The 22,529-nt window shown below is 37.4% G+C and overlaps 1 protein-coding gene across 1 annotated transcript; it reads right to left on the minus strand.

Annotated features, from left to right (window-relative positions):
- Nucleotides 1-1,464: 1,464 nt before the first annotated feature.
- Nucleotides 1,465-20,337, minus strand: LOC110195791 (actin, cytoplasmic 2-like). The gene is given in 6 exon segments (XM_078151786.1): nt 1,465-1,677; nt 1,679-1,766; nt 1,768-2,176; nt 7,604-7,713; nt 19,594-19,811; nt 20,332-20,337. Coding segments are annotated over 6 exon segments (1,044 nt in total).
- Nucleotides 20,338-22,529: the final 2,192 nt, after the last annotated feature.

Here is a 22,529-nt window from a genome sequence, read left to right on the forward strand (position 1 = left end):
AAAAACACTAAGAAAAGAAGTTGTAGAAGACAGGATGGAATATTCTGAGTCAATCACTTAAAGGGGAGGGAAGAAACAAGGTGGAAAAGGAGAAGAAGAGTTATATTATTAAATAAAAGAAAGAGTTAAAAGGAATCAATAAGCAAAACTCTGCAACTAAGAAATGGTTAATAAATGAGAAAGGAGTGAGGTTGAAGGTGAGAGGAAGAGAGCTTATGGGAATAGGGTTACCTCTAATTAGATTAAGCAAAAATAATTGTAGGTGGAAAGTACTGTCTTAAAGAGGAAGGGGAAAATTCTAATTCAGAAAAAAAAAATTAGAGACACAAATGAAGGGAAATATAGATCAAACTCAAAACTTTAAATGCAAATGAGTTTTTAAAAAGCCAATAAAACAAAACAAAATAAAAAAGTGACAGATTGGCTAAGAAAGTAAAACTCTTTTTTGCTTACAAGAAATATATCTAAAAAGCAAAGACAAACAGAAGAAAAATGAAAAGCTGGCATAAAATTTGCTATGCATCAGGTGAACCCCCAAAAAATAGAGTTGCAAACATGCTATAAAACCAAGAATATGGATGTTTTAGCAACTTTGGTTTTCCTCTTTTTCTTTATTTCTTAAAACAATCTTTATTACAGGCAGGCCTGCTTTATTATGTGGGCTGGATCTCTAGGAAGAAAGACAGTGAAGAATACAGGAGGAATTCAGGCAATGTCAAAACTATCAAGTATCAATTATCAATTAAATGAATTTTTTTTCTTTAACATGTGTACTTTAATTTAAACTGGTCTTAAGTCAACATACAGGTAAAGTTCCTTCCCTCCCCCAAGGACTGGCACCAAGTTCATAAAACTCCACGGGAGATTGTAAAATCTTCATTCACATCTATGTTGCGGGCAGGGAGGGAATTTAGGGAGCCATTCATTATATCTCTGACAATTAAAAAAGGAACAAATATTAAGGCAGAAGATAAAAAAAAATTTTTTTTGATGATTACATAATTTACATGTAAAGCAATACTAGAATTTCCTCCCTTCCCCTCTCCCTGGTCTGGATTTATATTAAGCAGCTTCTTTGTGTAGAGCAGGATAGCCTTCACAGAGGCAAATACTTTTCTGCAAAACAATGCATATTGTATAACAATATTTGGAATGGCTATTTAAAAAAAAACAAATGTACAATCAAGAGTCCTGAAGATTCAATTGTAGAGCTTTGGGGTTGTTTACCTCCAACATATTTAGACTGCTTATCACTTTCACTGTTCCATTTTTTAAAATCCTCAAATACCAGAAAATAAAACAAAAAAAAAAGAAAAGAAAAAGAAACCAAAGCCATGACAATCTCATCTCTTTGTGTGTGTGTGTGTGTGTGTGTGTGTGGTGAGGGGGAGAGATAAGTATCATTTAGAAATATTTGCAATAGACAATGGAGGGCCCAAATTCATCATATTCCTTCTTGGTGACTCACATCTGTTGGAAGGTGGAGAGAGAGGCCAGGATGGAGCCTCCAATCCAGATAGAGCATTTGGGCTCAGATGGGGCAATGATTTTGATTTTCATTCTGCTGGGAGTTAGGGCTGTAATTTTCTTCTGCATCCTGTCAACAATGCCTGGGTCCATGGTGGTATCACCAGATAATACAATATTGGTATAGAAATCTTTATAGATGTCAATATCAAAGCTTCTTGATTGAGCTGAAGGTAGTTTCATGGATTTCACAGGATTCCATACCTAAAAAAATAGTTGGAAGAGAGCTTCTGTCACCAGAAATTCTTGCTTACAGTGGTGAAGACCTGACCATCAGTGAATTCATAGCTCTTTTCCAGGGAACAGATAGATGTAGCAATGGCCATCTCTTGCTTAAAATCTAAGGCTGCATAACACAGCTTTTCAATGTCATGCATGATTTCCCTCTCAGCTGTGGTAGTGAAACTGTACCCTCTCTCAGTCAAGATCTTCATGAGGTAGTCTGTTAAATCACGGCCAGCCAGATGCAGACAGAAGATGACATGGGGAACGTCATAACCTTTATAGATGGACATAGCATGGGTCACACCATCACTGGAGTCCATTACAATGCCAATAGTACAACCAGAGGCATACTGAGACAGCACAGACTGGATAGTGGCCCCTGAAGAGCACCCAGTGTAACTCACAGAAGGGCCCTCTCCAGAACCTCAAAGCCAACAGAGAAAAGATGACATATCCTGATGTTTGAAGTGCCCAGCAATGGAAGGGATGACAGCTTGAGGGGCATTTTCTCCCGCAAAGCCAGCTTTGCACATTCTGGAGTCATCGTCAACAATGAGGCCAGCAATATCATCATCCATTAAAAACTTTGAAATGGCAAGTTTAAACCTTAACAAGGAGGTGGCACCCTTGGAGGCAGGGTAGATGAAGTGCATGCTGGGTGGAAGAGCTCATAGCTACCAATTAAATGTATTTCAAAAAAATAAAAGACATGTTGGGGGGGGAGAAAAAAACAGATTATAAATTGGGCACTAAGACACAATTTAGTAGTGATAAGGAATTTCAGTTATCTGATCATGGCTGGAATTCCTTCACTTTATTTGCAAAAATCCAAATTGCTTTTCAGAATAATTATACTAAATCGCATTTCCATCAACAATTAATTATTGTGCCTATCTTTCCACAGTTTCTCCAGCACTGACTGTTTCTGTCATCTTTTCAAATTTTCTGGGTGTGAAGTAAGAATTCAGGTTGTTTTGATTTGCATTTCTTCTATTATTAGTGATTTGGAACATCTTTGTTATGGTTGTTAATAGTTGGAAACTCTTTTTTTTGAGAACTGTTTGCTTATATCCTTAGACTATTTATCTCTTAGGCGATGACTTTTGGTCTTACGTAGTTCTATTATTTGTCTACATATCTTGTATATCGAACCCTTATCCAAGAAATTCAAGACAAAGATTTTCCCCCCATTTGGCCACTTGCCTTTTTATTCTGCATGCATTAATTTTGTTTATGCAGAAGCATTTCAATTTCATGCACATTATCTATTTTGTCTTTTGAAATTTACTTTATATTTTCTTTAATTAAGTATGCATCTCTCTTCCATAGCTGTGAAAGGCATATCATCTGCTTCTCTTCTCATTTTATATATGATCTTTAACACTCAGATTGTGTGTCAATTTTATATATCAATTGTGTATCAACTCCTTCACTGTTAAAAACAAACAAATGGAGCAACTGATACATTCTTGGCTTTCTTTAACAATAACTTATTTTTCCAAAAAGTTGAAGTAAGAGGAAAATGTGTTCTTAACTCAATTCAGAATAACAAGGAAGAATTTGTTGCTGAAGGTGAAATTATCAGGTCCTGTTTGGAAGGGACAGCAAATATACAGTAAATTTTGAAAAACTGGATAACAAAAGTTTCAAAAATATTAAATAGAATCATTTGGCCTAAGATTCTACAGAATTGACTTTTGGATCACATGAGGAACAAGATGGAGGACTAGATATTTTATTTGATCTCAATTACCTCTCAAACCTTTGCAGAACAGATATTATGTACCAAAGATGAAGTAACTTCAGCTATCTCCATGGTCTAGGACACACTGAATCCAAAAGAAGATATCCAAAAGAGCACAGTAGCTCTCTGAATTGCCAGTGAGGGGCCAGAGAACTAAGGAACAGAGACAGCAGGACAGAGCACCAGGACTGGACACTGTTGGGGGAGGAGGGGTTGCTGTGCAGCATTCTAATTAATCTGAAGGGAAGAGTACAGCATCTGGCTAGGATCAGTTCTGATCACCCATAAGTCACTTGGGGCACAGATATAGCATGGTAAACCATAAATTCCCCAGTGTGGAAGGAAGCTGAGACACTGGGATCTAGCCTCCAAGAAACCACTATCAGAGGAGATGAAGTCGGAAAGTTAATAGAGGTAAATCAGAAAAAAAAATTTACCAAAGATCTTAGGAACAAAATCTTGTCAAAATGACTACAGCAATTTATCCCCCAAAATATCCATTATGACCACATGGGATTTATGCCAGGCATACAAAAATGGTTTAACATTGGGAAAGCAATCAACACAATTAATCATATTAAAAATCAAATCATCAAAAACCATATGATCATTCCAAAACATGAAGAAAAAGCCTTTGACAAAGTACAACGCTCTTTTTTGCTAAAAACCCTACAAAGTATAGAGGTACCTTTTTAATATTATAAAAAGCATCTCTATAAAACTAAAAATAAGTACTTAATGCAATGGAAGTATTCTAGAACCTTTTCCAATAAAATGAGAGAGAAGCAAAAATGCCCACTCTCTTCATTATTATTTGATATAGTTGTGGAAATGCAAGCAACAGCAGTAAAGCAAAAGAAAGACATTAGAAGCATAAATATAGGTAACGAGGAGATAAGACTATCTTTATTTGCTGATGTTATAATTGTTTACTTGGAAAATCCTAGGGAATCAGAAAAGTTACTAATTGGGACAATTAACTGTTTCAGCAAAGTTGTAGGCTATAAAATAAATCTTCAAAAATCAACATTATTTCTATATAATAATAACAAAATACAAGAACTAACCATAGAGAGGAAAATCCTATTCCAAATAACTAAAAAATGCATAAAATATCTGGGGACTGACCTACCAAAGCACACAAAAGACTTGCAGAGATTCAATTACAAAGTGTTCCTTAAGGAAATAAAAAACAATTTAAATAGCTAGAGGAATATTCAGGGCTCATGGCTAGGCCATGCCAATAAAATAAAAAATTACAATATCATCAAAATTTACACTTTTAATGCTATAACAATAAAATTAACAAGGGGATACTTTATAGAACTTGATAAAATAATAACAAAATTAATTTGAAAAAACAAAAGATCTAGAATATCAAGGGAAATGATGAAATGAAGTAGGACTGAAATGGGAATCGCACTTCTAAACCTCAAACTATATTATAAAGCAGCTGTCATCAAAAGCACCTGGTATTGGTTAAACAATAGAGAGATCAATGTAACAGACTAAACAAAGGAAAAGCTGAAACAAAAGAACTCAGTAACCCAATGTTTGATAAAGAAGAAAACATAAATTACCTAGGGAAAAAAAGACTTATTTGATAAAAACTACTGGGAAAAGTGGAAATATTCTATAGAAGTTATCCATTTGTGTGTGTGTGTGTGTGTGTGTGTGTAACTCTCAAAAAAAATTGTGAAGAAAGAAAAAATAATTCTGAGGAAGAAAAAAGGGAGAGGCAATTTTAAAAACTGCTGCTGCACAGGAACTCATTAACCAATTTAAATATTAAGAAGACAGAATATATATAGAAGACAGAATTAAAGCATACAGTGGGAGAGAAATACAAAATAGTAGCAGGGATAGTAGTTGTGTTAGGAGACACTCAAGATTTATAGCATTATAATTACAAGACAGGCTTTATAGGAATTATTTCCAAACTTCATGTAGCAATGCCTTATTTTTTCACCAAAGAAAGGCCTTTCCCTTCATTTTTTTTGTAAAAGTATGCAGATAATTTTCTTAACTTGTGATTTATTGAAATAAAACCAAGAATTTATTTTAATTTCACAACACATACATCTTAATTGAAATTAAAATAATGTAACATATATAGAGATTTACTGATAAAAAACTTTTTTTACAAGTTTCCTATCAATAACTTACAAAATAGTAAACATAATAATACTATTGCTGCACTGGGAAGGCTTTTAAAAAATATGAAATGTCATTGATTTTATTGCTGCTCATAATTCTTTCCCAATCACTGATGTAGATTAGTATTTTGTCTATATAACAACTACAGAAGAAAAACCCATTTCACACAAATAAGATGTTACAATCAATAGTAAGAAGATATACTGTTTTATTTTATGAATCAGAGAATTCTTCCTTCATCTATACTCAAAACATATATTTTCAGGTCTAAATCTCTTTTCAATATACTATCAAAAGTCACTATTAATTATTCTTTTGCAAATGGAATAAGTGCAATTTTATCATATTTGTCCAGGAAAAATGAGTTTATTATGTCTCCAAGTTTAAAAATATCTAATTATTTAAAATATTTTTTCCCCTGCAGATTGGTGATTAATTTGCATGTCCTTAATTTCTTCCATTTTATTTGCAAGGTGGCTATTCTTTAAATTAAGAACATTTTAAAAAATCTCCAGAGAGAAGATTCTGAACTAGAATTATATTAATCTGCCCTCTTAAATATTGCTAATTTGAGGAAAACATTCTTTAGAGTTATAGCATTCTCTTTATCACTATCCCTTAATGGGGAAGAAATGCCCCAAGCTAAATCTGGAGGTTGACTCCCTTCACACCAAATACCAGTTACACAACAAAAGCCCCATCACACATAGAGAACAGCAAATAATTCCATTTATCCAAGCTAAAAGCAAATAGAAATCAGAAAGTTAGACTTATTAGAATAAATCCAGCAATACACAGAGTGAATGAGTTCTCTCCCTTGAGAATGAAATATGAGGAAGAGACAGAGAGACAGAGAGAGAGAGAGAGAAACAGAGACAGAGAGAGAGAGAAACAAAGAGAGAGAGAGAGAGCACCCAATCTCATTCAAGAGGAAATTCCCCGAAGTTCTAGTAAGGTAAGCTAGAAAAATGTGCTCAGGGTGATGTTTCCTCCATCTCCTCCCCATATTCTTTCTCTCCCTCCAGGGATCTTCTGCTGAAAAAAGACTGGTACTCTGAGTGTCCTATCTTGAAGCCAGAACTCAGAAGAAGAAACTCTGCTCTCCCAATTCCTTAGTCTCATCTTTTGAGAAGGCACAAAGTTGACTAATCATTCACTACAGCAATGAGAAAAATCTTATGCGTATGCCTATGTTATATAAAGGAAGACAAATCTGTGTAATATTCATTACTCATAGTCAGGCCATGCCAATATAATAAAAATAATGTATAGACTTAATGCTATGCCAATCAAACTACCAAGGACATATAGAGATAGGCAAAACAATAAAATTATTTTGGATGAAAGCAAGGTATGTGATCTCAAGGGAAAATCAATTAAAAATAAGAATGAAAGACAAAATTTTCAGACTTTAAAATATGTTAGAAAGCAGTAATCAAAAAAAGTATTTGATGCTGGTATAAAAAAATAGAACAGTAGATTGGTGAAATATGCTAGATAAGAAAGAAGTTTTATCTAGTTAAAATTCAAATCTATAGTCCAATTTTTTATAAATCCAAAAACATAAACTCCTTGAGATAGAACTTCCTATTCAGTAAGGGCTGCTAGTAAACTCGAAAGCAGTTTGGCAAAAAAATAGATTTGGAGTAGCATTTTATACTATTAATCATAATAAATGCCAAATCAATATGCAATCTCAATAAAGTCAGAGTCGATAAACATTTATGAAGTAACTTCTATGTGCCATGCACTGTGCAAATGCTGGGGATATAAAGAACAAGAAAAAGAGAGACCTACTCACAATCTAGTGAAAGAGGACATCCCATAAAAAGAATTTGAGGGGGGAAGGTACCCGGCACAGAGGCATGAAGAAACCCCACAGCCAAGAATATAAACGATGAGGCAAATACCCTGGGTGCTCTTCTCAAATGGAAGATTCTAGTCCCTCACCCTCTCCAACCACAGGAGGGAGAAGTCCCAGAGCAAGGGATACTGAGGAAGTGTGGGTTTCAGAGTTGATTTCATCTGGCAGAATAGTGAGTTTCTGGAGATCATGAAGTCTAGGAGAGCAGTCAATCTGCATCAGTTTTGTTTGTGAAAAAGTTTTTCAATTTAAAGTAATCAAAACCACCTATTTTTCTGTAATCCTCTCTATCCATTCTTTAATTATGAACTCTTCCCCATCTCCATAGTTGGGGATGGAATTTCAACCCTTGCTCCTTGAATTTGTTTATGATTCAACCTTTTATATATAGGTCATGTATTCAACTGGAACTTATTGTGGTATATAGTGTGAGATGTCATTCTAAACCCAATTTCTGCCAGAATACTCTCTCGTCTTCTCATCAATTTTTGTCAAATATCGAAGTCTTATTATCACAATGGGGGTCTTTGCAATTATTGGACTCCATGCTATTATATTCCTTCTCTTCTGTATAACTGTATAACTTTTAAATCTAAGTTGGTTAATTAGTTCTTTGTGCATTCACACTTTCACTTTTCCCTTCTACTCAGAATTTTTTCCCTTCCTCTCTTTACAATTCCATTCTTGAGAAATTCCTATTCCAGCTAGGCTGATGTCTTGTAGAAACTTAGTTCATAGAATCTATTCTTCCTTTGAACTCTTGAAAAAAAATTTTCTGTCCAGAAATGTAGGGTACATGTCAGAATATTTCCAGCCTTCCTCTCCCTCTCTTTCTCATAACTTTAGATGGTACTACCAAGAGGGACGACTATTCCTCCTTAAGGACTTCCCCCCATAATGGTTCCATCATCCCCACCTCCTGTTGGCTAAAATCAGATCTGTAAATTTCTCATTCTTGGTTCCTTTACATTTTTGAAGAATGAACAAGAACGTCCAATTAGATGAAATTGAAACTAGTTGAATAACAAATTCAAAGAGTTGTCATTAATATTTGGATATAAATTTGGAGTAAAGTTACTAGTAGAGGACCCCAGAAATTGTTCTTTTGTCCTGTGTTATTTAACATTTTAATTAGTGACTTCAGTGAAAGTTATAGTTACTTTCAACAACTTCATGACACCTACTATATTTAAACAAGTCTTCTTACCCAAGTGAAAAATCTCTGTTCTTCAGCCTGTACTTTTATGGCATTGTTTTGATCCCTTTCACCATTTGTCATTCTCTTCTGTATTCACTCCATCTTTTTTTATTTTATTTTTTAATATAAATTTATTTATTTTTAGTTTTCAACATTCACTTCCACAAGTTTTTGAGTTCCAAATTTTCACCCCATCTCACCCCTCCCCCACCCCAAGATGACATGCATATTGAATATCCCTTCCCCTAGTCTGTCCTCTCTTCTATCTCTCCCCCCTTCTCTTATCCCCTTCCCCTTCTATTTTCCTGTAGGGCAGGATAGACTTCTGTACCCCATTTCCTGTATTTCTTATTTCCCAGTAGCACATGAAAACATTTTTTTTAAACATATATTTTTAAAACCTCAGGTTTCAATTTTTCTCTCTTCCTCCCTCCCCCCCACCCTCATTGAAAAGGCAAGCAATTCAATATAGGTTGTACATGTGCAGCTATGCAAAACACTTCCATAATAGACGTGTTGTAAAAAACTAACTCTATTTCCCTTAATCCTATCCTGCCCTCCCATTTATTTTATTCTTTCTTTTGACCCTGTCCCTCCTCAGAAGTATTTACTTCTGATTACCCCCTTTCCCAATCTTCCCTCCTCTCTATCATCCCCCTGCTCTCTTGTCCCCTTCACCCCCTATTTTCCTGTAGGGTAAGACAGATTTCCATACCCAATTGAATGTGTATGTTATTCCTCCTTGAGCCAAATCCTATGAGAATAACATTCACTCATTTCCTCTCACCTTCCCCCGTACCTTCCCCCATTTCCCCTCCACTGTAAGAGACTTTTCTGGGTTTTTTTGTGAGATAATTTACCCCATTCTACCTCTCCCTTTATTCTTCTCCTAGTATAATCCTCTCTCATCCCTTAATTTTGTTCTCCACATATGACCCCTTAGTCTTCATCTCAACCTGTGACCTCTATCTATCTATCTATATATACATATATATAATTTTTTTCCTCCAACTACCCTAATACTGACAAAGTTCTCATGAGTTATAAATATCATCTTTCCATGCAGGAATGTAAACAGTTCAATCTTAATAAGTCTCTTATGATTTCTCTTTCCTGTTTACCTCTTCATGTTCCACTTGAGTCCTGTATTTGAAAGTCAAATTTTCTATTCAGCTCTGGTCTTTTCATCAACAATGCTTGAAAGTCCTCTATTTCACTGAATAACCATTTTTCCCCCTGAAGAATTAAACTCAGTTTTGCTGGGTAGGTGATTCTTGTTTGTAATCCTATCTCCTTTGCCCTCCAGAATATTATATTCCATGCCCTGCGGTCCTTTAATGTAGAAGCTGCTAAATCTTGTGTTATCCTGATTGTGTTTCCACAGTACTTGAATTGTTTCCTTCTGGCAGCTTGTAATATTTTCTCCTTGACCTGGGAACTCTGGAATTTGGCTACAATATTCCTAGGAGTTTTCCTTTGGGGATCTCTTTCAGGAGGAGATCTGTGGATTCTTTCAATTTCTATTTTGCCCTCTGGTTCTACTATATCAGGGCAGTTTTCCTTGATAATTTCTTGAAAGATGATGTCTAGGCTCTTTTTTTGATCATGGCTTTCAGATAGTCCAATAATTTTTAAATTCTCTCTCCTGGATCTATTTTCCAGGTCAGTTGTTTTTCCAATGAGATATTTCACATTGTTTTCTAATTTTTCATTCTTTTGGATTTGTTTTACAGTGTCTTGATTTCTCATAAAGTCACTAGCTTCCAATTGCTCTATTCTAATTTTTAAGGAAGTATTTTCTTCAGTAATCTTTTGGACTTCCTTTTCCATTTGGCCAATTTTTCTTTTTAGGGCATTCTTCTCCTCATTGGCTTTTTGGACCTCTTTTGCCATTTGGGTTAGGCTATTTTTTAAGGTGTTATTTTCTTCAGTATTTTTTTGGGTCTCCTTTAGCAAGCTGTTGACTTTTTTTTCATGATTTTCTTGCATCACTCTCATTTCTCTTCCCAGTTTTTCCTCTACTTCCCTTACTTGCTTCTCAAAATCCCTTTTGAGCTCTTCCAAGGCCTGGGACTGATTCATATTTTTCTTGGAGGCTTTGGATGTAGGAGCTTTGACTTTGTTGTCTTCTTCTGGTTGTATATTTTGATCTTCTTTTCACCAAAGTAAGATAATATAGTCTGACTCTTTTTGCGCTGCTTGCTCATGATCCCAGCCAATTACTTGAGTTTTAAACTCTTTGTTAAGGTAAGAGTCTGCTTCCAATGTGGAGAATGTACTGTCCCAAGCTTCAGGGGTTTGTACAGCTGTTTTCAGAGATACTTGTAGGGACCTGTAAATTTTCAGTTCTTCCAAGGTGGTATGATAAGGGGAGGTGTTACTCCTTTCCTGGCCTGTGACCACAAGTACTCCTTTCTGTCCTGTAACTGTGAGGAGGGGTTCCTCTCCACAGCCACTACAAGCTCCACCACGCCAGCTCCTCCTCACCCCAGCACCGCCCCAGAACTGTGACCCAGATCCAAACACAGGAAAGCAAGAAGATCCCTGCAATCCCTCTCTGATCAGCCACTGGATTCCCCTCAGTCTGTGGGCGAAGCTGGGAAGCAGCTGCCCCCCCCCGGGCCACGCTCTTGGGGAATGGAGCTGAAACCCCTTCCTCTCAGCACTGCAGAAACAGACTTTTCCCACTGACCTTCTAAGTTGTCTTTGGCATTTGTGGATTGAGGAGTCTGGAAACCTCCACAGGTGCCTGAGATTCAGTCCTCTGAGGCCTGCTCCAGGTTTGCTGTGCTCCCAGCCCGGCGTGATATCCCTTTCCGATCAACCAGCCAGGTTGTCTTGGGCTGGAAATTTGTTTCACTCTGTCTTTTTGTGGGTTCTGCTGCTTCAGAATTTGTCTAGAGCCATTTTTTATGAGTATTTGGAGGGGTTTGGAGAGAGCTGAAGCAAGTCACTGCTTTCACTCTGCCATCTTGGCTCTGCCCCGCCCCCAACTCCATCTTTTAAATATCTTTCCTGAAGTGTGGCACCCTAAACTCAGTACTTGAAATGTGGTCTTAATAAGGCAGCATACAACAGGGTTATAACCATTCAGTATAAAAGTGCTTTAGCTTTTTTTTTGGGGGGGGGACACTGTGTCATACTGCTTGTATTCCATGAAATTCCCACATATCTTTTATATAAATTATTATTTGGCCACATTTCCCTGCCTTGTAATTGTGCAATTAATTTTTTTAATGCAAGTGTAGGACCTCGCCTTTATCCCTGTTAAATTCCTTTTGGCCCATTTGATCATAATAACTTTGGGAATAATCTAGTGAAACCTCATATTCTAAACTGTCTATGTAATTTTGAATCCTGATTCTGCCACCCAACACATTAATTCTACAACTGAGCTTTTTAACATCTGATGATTTTTTGTTATTGATTTGAATGTTTAGTTTTTTATTTATTTAATTTAGTTTTATTTATTTATTTAATGTTTAGGGGTGGGTTTTTTTTGTTTTTTAATGTTTAATGTTTTTATGTTTAATGTTCAAGTACAGGTACTGTTTTCACTTTATTAGAAATAGTGCTCCCTCCAGATTAACTGTGATCCAGTCATCTATAATCTTTGGGTCCAGTTGCTTAAACAGTCCCAAATCCACCCAGATATACTATGACCAGCCCCTATATTTCCTGCTTATCCAATTGGATATTATAAGATAGTTTGTCAAGTGTTCTCACCCAAATCTTCTGATCTATTGAATTGCTAATTAATTCATGAAACTATGGATGTAGGCAGCACACCCAGTTTTTACAGGACCCCCTGGGAAAGATCATGATGGCAGGAAGAAATGAGGCTACACTCACACTTCAATAACGCACAGAAGGTTCAGGGGAAAACAGACACAGAAAACACAGACAAATGGTGAAAGGGGTACAGACATAGATGGCATAGGAACAGGGTCTAGGGTAGTGAAGGAAGGCAGGAACAAAGGGAAGAGAATGAGGAGGGAGAGACGCACAGAGAATCACGCACATAACCATGGATTAAAGTTGGGAGCACTCAGCATCATGGACCCAGATGGAGATGGAAGAGTAGTCAGGGAACAGTAATTTAAGGTCTCATTTTATAGGGTTGGGGGGGGTTAGAATAACTCTTATCATACAACCTTGGGGTTAGAGCCTTAACACATCTAAATCATCTCAAGATTATCAGTAAAACTTCAAAGTTAACATCCACATCACCTCAAAATTGTTCTAATGGTCTTACTATAGATGTTTGGAACTTACCCAAGATTTTCATAATAGAAGCATAAGGCCTTGACAGCAAAGCCCAGAAGGATTCCCTGATCTAGCACATATTACCAGGGTGTGATTTTTGGTAAACATATGATAGTTTGCAAAGTACGGTCCTTTGATTTTTGGGATAGTCTGTACATGACTCCTAGCTTTCATTTTCCAATCTTATTTTTTGTTATTGTTACTGGCTACTTACCAACTTAGTATACTGATTAGAAGGGTGCAATGGGTGGTCAGAGGGATCAGAAGAAGATAAATTTTAACACATCTGTTTATCTCTGGGAAAGAAAATGAACTTATATAACTTGTTCTTAATAAAACCATGCTTTCTTCCTCAAGTGATCACCAATTCACTTTCCAAATTTTCACATATCACGCCTTCAATAATACCTTCTAAATTTTTGGCAAGGATCGGAGTCAAACTCACTAGCCAAAAGTTTGAGAAATTAACCTCATTTTTGAAACCTGAGGTAACCTAAGCCTGTTGGCAGGTTTTTTTTGGTACCTCTTCCATTTTCCATGATATTTTTCAAAGATCAGCACTAGAGACTCAGCAATCACATCTCCAAGTTCTCTTGGTGTAGACCTAGAAATCTGAATATACTGAGAGCACATAGGTTATCTTTTATCAACCTCTTAATTATCTTGACTTTTGATTCCTTGTTAATCAAAATTTATTTTCCTATACTTCACTATCTGAAGATGATTATCATTGGTAAAGAATACTATTATGATGAAGAATCATAATTTCATCAGTGCGAGCATTCCTTCTACCAATTCAGATCATTATTCTTTCCATACTTAAGTAGGTCTTCAAGAGTTGCTGTGGCCAAGAAAGATCTCCACCTGTTGGCTAAACTTTTGCTATTGTTCCTTTCTCAATTTTGCTAGATGCACCCTAGCTGATTCATTCAGTTGATTGCTGGGCTCATACCTGAGACTTTTGTAGCTTGTTTCTAGGGCTTCTACTCTATTAACATAATCTTCAGTAAACAGTGTTACCTCTATGTCATAATGTGTCATTGAAATAAAATGTTGGCTAGTGTTGATGGGGAAGACAGAAACAAAAGCAGGAGTTGAATATTTCTCAATTCCTTTCATTGTCCATTATGATGATCTGCCCATAATTTACCCTGCTACAAAGCTCCAAAACCCTACCTTAACCTTCCTGACAATGTTTCCTTCCTTTTATTTTTCTCCTGGCTATATGCATTGATCCACAATCCCCACCATAGCTGAAGGACACCTAGAATCCATACTTCACTCTGAAAGTTAGGCTTTGGTCAAGACAGGCCATGTCCTTTGATGAAACTTATTCTTAGGTCTTCCCGTCCACCGTAATGCAGCCCCTTTTAGACTTCTGGGCCTTTTATCGAATCATAAGCTCAAAAATATAGAGCTGGAAGGGACTTCAGAGACTATTTAGTTCAACCCCCTAATTTTATTGACAAGTAAACTGAAGCAAACAGAGCATTAGCAACTTGGCTGAGGTTATACAGGGAGTAATGGCCAGAGATAGAGTTTGAACCCAGGTCCTTTGACTCAAGAGCCAGTGCTTTTTCCTATTCACAACACTGTCCTACAATTCAGCTTTCCTAAACGTGCTGTCTCTTTCAGTTAACGTGTGTACTCCTGGAGAGCAAAAAGCTATCTTTTTTTTTTTTTAATATTTGTACTTCCAGTACTAAGCACAGTACTTGGCACATAATAACCATTTAATCACTGTTTTCTTACTCATTCATCCCATGTTGCCTACAAGTGATTGTCTTCTTGCCCTCAGCACAAATTTTTTTTTCAAAATTCTTTTTATTATCCTTAACATTTATCACCAGCCTCAGCTCATTTGGACTTTGGCATTTTTGACATTCTTACAGGATGTCTAGTCTATTGCATTCATTCTCATTCACCTGCTGTTGCTTCTACATCCTGTACTTGGTTGCTGCTGTTGTGGGTTTTTGGTTTTTTTTTATGTAAGGGGGTCAATGAGTTCCCTCTACAGACAAAACAGTCCTTTTAGTCCACTCCCCCTTTTCTTCTTTTTTGGGAATCATTTGTGGGGCTTTTTGGTCAGAATTTAATTCTTGAGACTTTCATTTCTCCTGAACTATCCTCTCCTATATGTCTTTTTTTTCCCTGAATTCTATAAAATCTAGTCTCTCAAATTTTACAGTACACTTTTGTCTATGGAGCATTTACCTCCTTCATATTTCATGAACTCTAAAATACACATATGATAATTCCCTGACAAAGTTCTAATCTTTTTAGTATCAGCAACATTTCCTCCTTATTCTTATTGTCAGAATAAGATCCTAAATATAAATTCTCACAGCCCCTTTCTCAACTTTCTAAAGAATAAAATTATCCAAAATTAGGCAAACAATTTATTACCTGCTCTGTTCCTAATCAGATAGTTAAATAAAATCCCTAATTCGTCTCAACTAGATCATTCCTCCATACCAGCTTATGTTTCTTTGTGTCTACCCCCATAGACAGAAGGATAAGGATTGGATCTTTGATTTCATTGGTACAGAGAAATTCCAATGAGGAAACTAAGAGATTGAGTGCAATTGATAGCCCTTCTCTTCTACCTAATGTAAATGTGAACCAAATCTAGATGTTCAAAGAATAGCTCCACAGACCTTACCACTGACCTTGGCTCGTCCTAAAAATTAGAGGTAGTATGGCATAGTGGATAGAAAGCATACTGGATTTGGAGTAAGGAACATTTGGGATCAAGTCCTTTCTCTGATGATAGCTATGTGACTCTCTGACACTTACTAGCTATGTGACTCTGAGCCTCAGTTTCCCCTTCTTCAAAACTGGAGAATTAAGGGATAGCTTTTGAGGTTTATTTCCAGATCAGAAATATATGATTTTATACACACACACACACACACACACACACACACACACACACACACACACACATGCGTGTATGTATGCATGCATATATATATATATGGAATCCATATATACACATCAGTTGAGATGTAGAAAAGACATATGTGTATGTATACACACACATATACACATATTGAAATATACAGGTATACCTTGGAAATATTGCAAGATCAGTTCCAGACCACTGCAATAAAGTAAATATTGCAACAAAGTGAGTCACATGAACTTTTTGGTTTCCCAGGACATACAAAAGTTTTGTTTACACTATACTGTAGTCTAGTAACTGTGCACTAGCATTATGTCTTAAAAAATGTACATAACTTAATAAAAATACTTTGCTGCTAAAACATGCTAACCACCATCTGAGCCTTCAGTGAGTCGTAATCTTTTTGCGGGCAGAGGGTCTTGCCTCTGTGTTGATGGTTGCTGACTGATCAGGGTGGTGGTTGCTGAAGGTTGGGGTGGCTGTGGCAATTTCTTAAAATAAGACAATGATGAAGTTTGCCACATCGATTGATTCTTCCTTACACTTAACACGTAGATATCATTATTGGGTTAATTGGCCTACTTTCAGCATTATTGTGTCTCAGAATAGGAAGGCTAAAGAAAAGGGAGAAAAACTGGGGAATGGCTGGTCAGTGGAGCAGTCAGAACACACATTTATTGAGTAGGTTCACCATTTTCTGCGGGCTTGGTTCCTGGCACCTCAAAACAATTACAATAGTAACATCAAAGATCACTGATCACAGATCAACATGACAGATATAATGATAATGAAAAAATTTGAAATATCAAATTATCAAAATGTGACACAGAGGCACAATATGAACACATGCTGTTGGGAAAATGGCACTAATAGATTTGCTCGACGCAGGGTTGTCACAAACCTTCAATTTCTAAAAAAAAATATCTGCAGAGTGCAATAAAGCAAAGCACAATAAAATGAGACATGGCTATATATACGCATGTATATCAGAATATATTCACACACAAATATACAAACATACATATTCAATGTATATGACACAGAATATTCATAACAGAATGTGTATATATATGATGAAATATACATAAAATGCATACGTGTATATGCATATGTATGTATATATATTTTGATGTGTTGTGTGTGTGTATATATATATATATCTTTTCTACATCTCAACTGATGTATATTGATGTATATATTAGGATGATGTATGTATGTATGTATGTATAGCTATCTCTCTCTATATCCATCTATATAGATATCTTTTCTATATTTCAACTGACATCTAGTCTCCAGCTTTTGGCAAATGAAAAGGAAAATATGAGAACTACATTTAACTCCAACCATTACCCACAAATTTTCCCATTTTTTTATATGGCCAAACTGTTCGCCTTCACACATCAGCTCTTTTACCTTAAGGAAACAGAAAATGACAGTCTTGATTAAAGATCAAACACATTCATCTGTCCGTAAAAGCATATTACACTTTGGTTCCTTATTGTCTCATGATAATTTAGATATTGAAGGTTAGCAGCTGGGATAGGCAATAATACAGTATCTCCTTGCCCATCGGTGAGCCGGCTTGAACGGTGGTGAGCTGATCTCCCTGTTTCTTGTATTGAAAAGAAAGCCTCCCATTGTCCGTCTGCGAGCCTTAGGTTTGGCCCTCTCAGGTGATCTTCAGGCTTCTGACAGAATGCCGTCTGACTGCTGAGGATTTCTAGCCAGTTCAGTCTTCTGTATACATGTCTGCAGAGACCCAGACCTTTCTTCCTTTCCTTGACTTCAGTGAAATGAGTCTAATGTGCAGGAAAACGAGGGAACCACCCCCAGGCCCTGTCATCCTGGGGGATTGCGTTCCTCCTGCATGCCAAAAAATCCCCAACTGGCTAAGGTCATAACATTCGGGGAGGAAAATGACATCAGTCTCTATGGCCCATTCAAAGCCCCGGCTCTCTGCAGAGCCAGCTGACAAGGCTCTTGGCCAATGCCATATGAGGGGGAGTTTTATGATAGAGACACCTGGCAACTGAGATCCAGGCTGAGCTGGTCAGTTCATTTCATTGTCACTAAAACTCAGACTACAGAAGCATTTCTTTGGGCCTTTAATATTGTGGTCTCAACAATACTGTCAACTGTGGACAGGCCATCCTAATGAAGGGAATCAGTACTGCAGATAATCAGCGAGTCGATCACCCCCAGATCATTTATGTTTGGCAGTGGGATGTGAGTGCTTTGCACTTATATTGGAATAGGAACATGTCAGTGATTTGGGGGAATGACAGCATTTTAAACTCAGTAATATGAAGTTTTAGGGGAAACTGGGCAAGCCAATGCCCCTTTTCAGAACCCTTTCCTGCTCCTCATTCCCTTGCTAGGAAAGGGACAAAATCATTTCTGACACTGATGAAAAGTAGCAACCTAATGCCATTTACAACTTCCCCAGAGTTAAAAAGCAAATAAGGATTTTGGTTTAAAAGGCCATGTCTTCCAGCTGGTATTGAGCTAGAGTAAACAGATATCAGCTTTACCTCAACAAATGGGTTAATTAAATAGAATATTACAGCTGAAAGGGGCCTTAGAGACCACCCAATTTAATACCCTCCTTTTACAGATAAGGAAATTGAGGCCCAGATAGGTTAATTCCATTACAATCCACGGAGCATTTATTATGTTCCAACTCTGGAAAATGGACTATACTAAGGCAAAATGAAAATCAGTTTCTGCCCTTGAAGAGCTTACACTCTATCCGGGGGACTTGCTCAAGGACACACAACAATTGAGTAGCAAAGCTCTGCGCATTCTTTCTCTTATAACTTGCTGTCTTCCTTATTTTCTTACCACCCCAGGCCCTAGAGCTAAGAGCTTCTGTCTCTGTGAGTCTTTATCGTGTCGTCCAATGGGATTTCACTCACTTACACACAGGTCTGAAATGTGAGAGGGGCAATTTTCCAAACTGGCATTTGAGGAATAATGGGCAGCAATGGCATTACCTTTCCCTGGGCCCATATGCATTGCTCCCAGGGCAACTATTCAACAATGTGTCCTTACGCATCTCCTATCATTTTACTTAAGGTAGCATTAATCTGCAATAAACATCTGTCTGAAGGCAGGACTGCTTCCAAAACATTATCTTGGTTAACTTCAGCTACTGTTGCTCTCAGTAAGAGCCCCGTCTTCTCCTTATCTCAGTATTTGTAGCAGACCACTCTGCTTTCCCCAAATTTGGAGCTCCCATGTTAAAAGTAGCGTATATTTGAAGTGAGCATCCTATAAATAATCCACATGAACAGCCTTGGGCATTAATATATGGTCAAAAAGACCAACCCCACAGATATAGTTCAGAAAGGTTCAGAAAAGAAGTCTGACATCACTTATAGCCTTAAAGTCCTCTGAGAGGCCAGGGTACAGACTGTGCTCTCCTTTCCACCTTCAATTATATTTGCTGACCTGTTTAGGTTTCATTTCATAAAGAGAGGTGGAATCCAGAGGGTGGGAAATGGTTTTTGAAGGTGACGAAAACAATGAAATTGGCTTTCCTGTGTTTTGGGGGGCTAGAGTGGGTCTAGGTAATTGGAACCAATTAACGTAAGTGAGAATTTCTGAAGCAGTATTTCACTTGAGTGTTTGGCATTTGCAGGAGAAAGCTATAATTATGTTGCTTGGAAAAATAATTGCTGGTTTGAAGCTGCACAGATGTATAGTACCCCTGGAAGAAAGGCATTTTCTGAGGAGCAATATGGAACGTGGTGATTCTTAGGACCCGTTCCCCAAATTCCTCGTGTGCATGTTTTGTCTCTTGCATCTGTTCCTCAGAAATCACAAGAGCTTTACATGGTTCCTCGATGCTGTTCAGGGAGTGGGGTGGAGGAGCTGGAGCTGAATTTTCCATATTCATGCCCTCAAATACGCCCTCAGAGGTCCCCTGTGGGAGGGAAGGAGAAACTAAAGCACAGTACAATAACATACGCTTCTGGGGTTTCCGCTGTCCTCAAATCTATTTTTAAAAATATAGTTTATTAAATTATATATAACATATAGCACACCACGATCGTATGTCTACAAAATGATGAAATGGATTCACTTCAGGTTGTCAATGTCATTCAACTCCATTGTTCACCTAAACTCGCTTTCCCAGGGAGGCCCCCAGCCCCTCCACAGCCTCACTCTTCTCTGGAGTTTGCACCACTGCTGGCTTGCTCCTCACCCACTGGCTGAGCCTGACAGTCTGTGTCCTGGTGTGCATTTCAGGGCACCCTGGGCATGGCCACAATCATCCAAATAATTCCTTCAAGGAACCACAATATTAGAGCTGAAGGCATCATTTTAGCTTAATCCCTGAGAAAGCCAGGACCTAGAGAGTTGAAGGCATTCTGGATCTTCTGTGTCCAAGTCCAATGTTCTTTCTGCCATATCTTGCTTACTTTCAGAAGATCTGTTCTTACCATCATGATTACCATTTCATTCTTTTGTCTCAATCCCAATAAAGTCGTCTAGTTCAGTTCAATACAAGTCAACAATGGCCTATTAAGTCCCTACTATGTGCAAGGCATAAAATTGACCACTCAGAAAAAAAGGAAAAAAAGTCAGCACTCAAAGAACTTTAGTTCTACCAAGTGGGCATGACAGATAAATAGGTAAGTAAAAACAAAGTATGCACAAAATATTTTCAGAGGAGGAAGAACACTAACAATTAGAGACACGAGGAAAGGCCTCATGGAAGAGATAGCATCAGAACTGAGCCTTAATGGGAACTATAGAATCCAAAAGGAGGAAGTGAAGGTTGAGGGGATATTTCAGGCATGAGAAAACATTTGTGCAGTGATAAAATGGGGTAAGTCATGTCTGAGGAATAGTAAATACTCCCCCCACCCCCACTTTGTAGAAAGGAAATGTGAGACACATTTTGAGGTGACTTGCCTAAGGTAATCCTGGGGTTGGTAGTAGAACAAGAAGTAGAATTCAGGCCAACACATTGAGCTCTAATGAAGAGAAGTGGCTCTCTTCCAATCCAATGTATTTATTGATTATTCATTTCTATTGGACATTGTTTTGGCTCACTCCTCAGGCACAGTGCTGCTACTCCTTTAAGAACCTTTGGCTCTTAGAACACAGCCAAATCAAACAATATGGCAATATTTAGTTGATCCACTTTCCAATGGATAGTCCCAAACAGAGATGCAAGAGGAGTGCAGGAGGGATGAGGAGAATGGATACATCGTATCTGGTGTAGATAAGATACTAGGAGGATCATGATATCCTGGCTTCATGATATCATGAAATCCTGTTAATGAAAAAAAGTATTTGTTTTTCTTCTGGACTCCAAAGGGCAGAATTATGAATAATGAGTAGAAGTTACTTTGCAAAAAGCTAAATTTCAGACTTAATGTAAAGAAGAAACTTGTTCACAAGTTATGCTATCAAAAAGAGGAATCAGTTAATCAACACACATTTATTAAGCACCTCCTATGTGCCAGGCCCTGTGCTAGGTGGTACAGAGGCAAATGCAAAAGTGATACATGCTATGCCTGCCCTCTAGGAGTTTATATTCTATTGAGATAGTATAATATATGCATAGGGAAGCAAACACAGGAAATATACAATGGGATGACCTGTCTCAGGATATGGTGGGTTCTTCTTCCCTGGATGTATTACGGCTAGGTGGCTATTTGTTGGGTATTATATAGAAGGGACATGTAAGCAGGTATGGGTTGGATTAGAGGGTCTCTGATATCTCTTTCAACTCTGAGGTTGTATGGTCCACTTGAATGAAACCAACTTAGAAGAATTTCAGGGCCTAAATGGGTATGGTTGACGGACTCTTAAAACAAAGCAAACAAAACCCCAGGAAAACTAGTTAGCCAAGTAGGCTGGAACCAGCATCTCACCAGAAGACTCCTCCTTCCTAAAGTGATAGCAAGACTCCTAGGATCTTCTCTCTTCATAAATGGCTTCAAAGAAATTGGATAATAGGGGTACAAAAATAAGAAGAAAGCAAACTAGGATGATGACTAGTATCAACAGATAGGAAACATGGAAGTAAATGTCAACATTTTTTGTACAAGTATTCATCAAAAATGTGTTGAAATCACAGGTCATCCATTAACTCGGAACAATCCAACCAGAATAAAGCATGTCAAGGAAAGCAGATGATATGGCTGAATTCATCATGTCTATTGACATTTGTTTGTCAGCCTCAAGACTGACCATTAGGAAAGAAACTTGAAGTGAAAGGACATGCATGCAATTCGAAATCAAATGAAAATATACTGGGCCCAGATCCAGAGGATTTTCCCAAATTTTGCTTTCTTAATGTATTTGCCCAAGCGCTTCATCAGTCGAAATCCTTTCTTGGGTATCATTCCCTATCAGCTTTTTGAAATGAAGAATTTGCCTTGCAGTGAGAAATCTGCATTTCATCATAAAGATGGAACACCACATACTTGGGTTAGTTATTCTCTAGAGAAATAGGGTCTTCTTTGTTTTGTGGGTTTATCATAGAGTAGAGACAACAGCTTCCTCTCTCTTATTTTAGGCATGATAGATGTATGTATACACACGGATCTAGGATTCTATTCTCCATCAGCTGCTCTCCTTGGCTGCCACTCCATGGAACAACATTTCCTTCCTCCTCAGGATAAGC

This window comes from Phascolarctos cinereus, unplaced genomic scaffold, assembly GCF_003287225.1.
Source record: "Phascolarctos cinereus isolate Bilbo 61053 unplaced genomic scaffold, phaCin_HiC Scaffold_4;HRSCAF=312, whole genome shotgun sequence".
Classification (NCBI taxonomy): Eukaryota; Metazoa; Chordata; class Mammalia; order Diprotodontia; family Phascolarctidae; genus Phascolarctos; species Phascolarctos cinereus.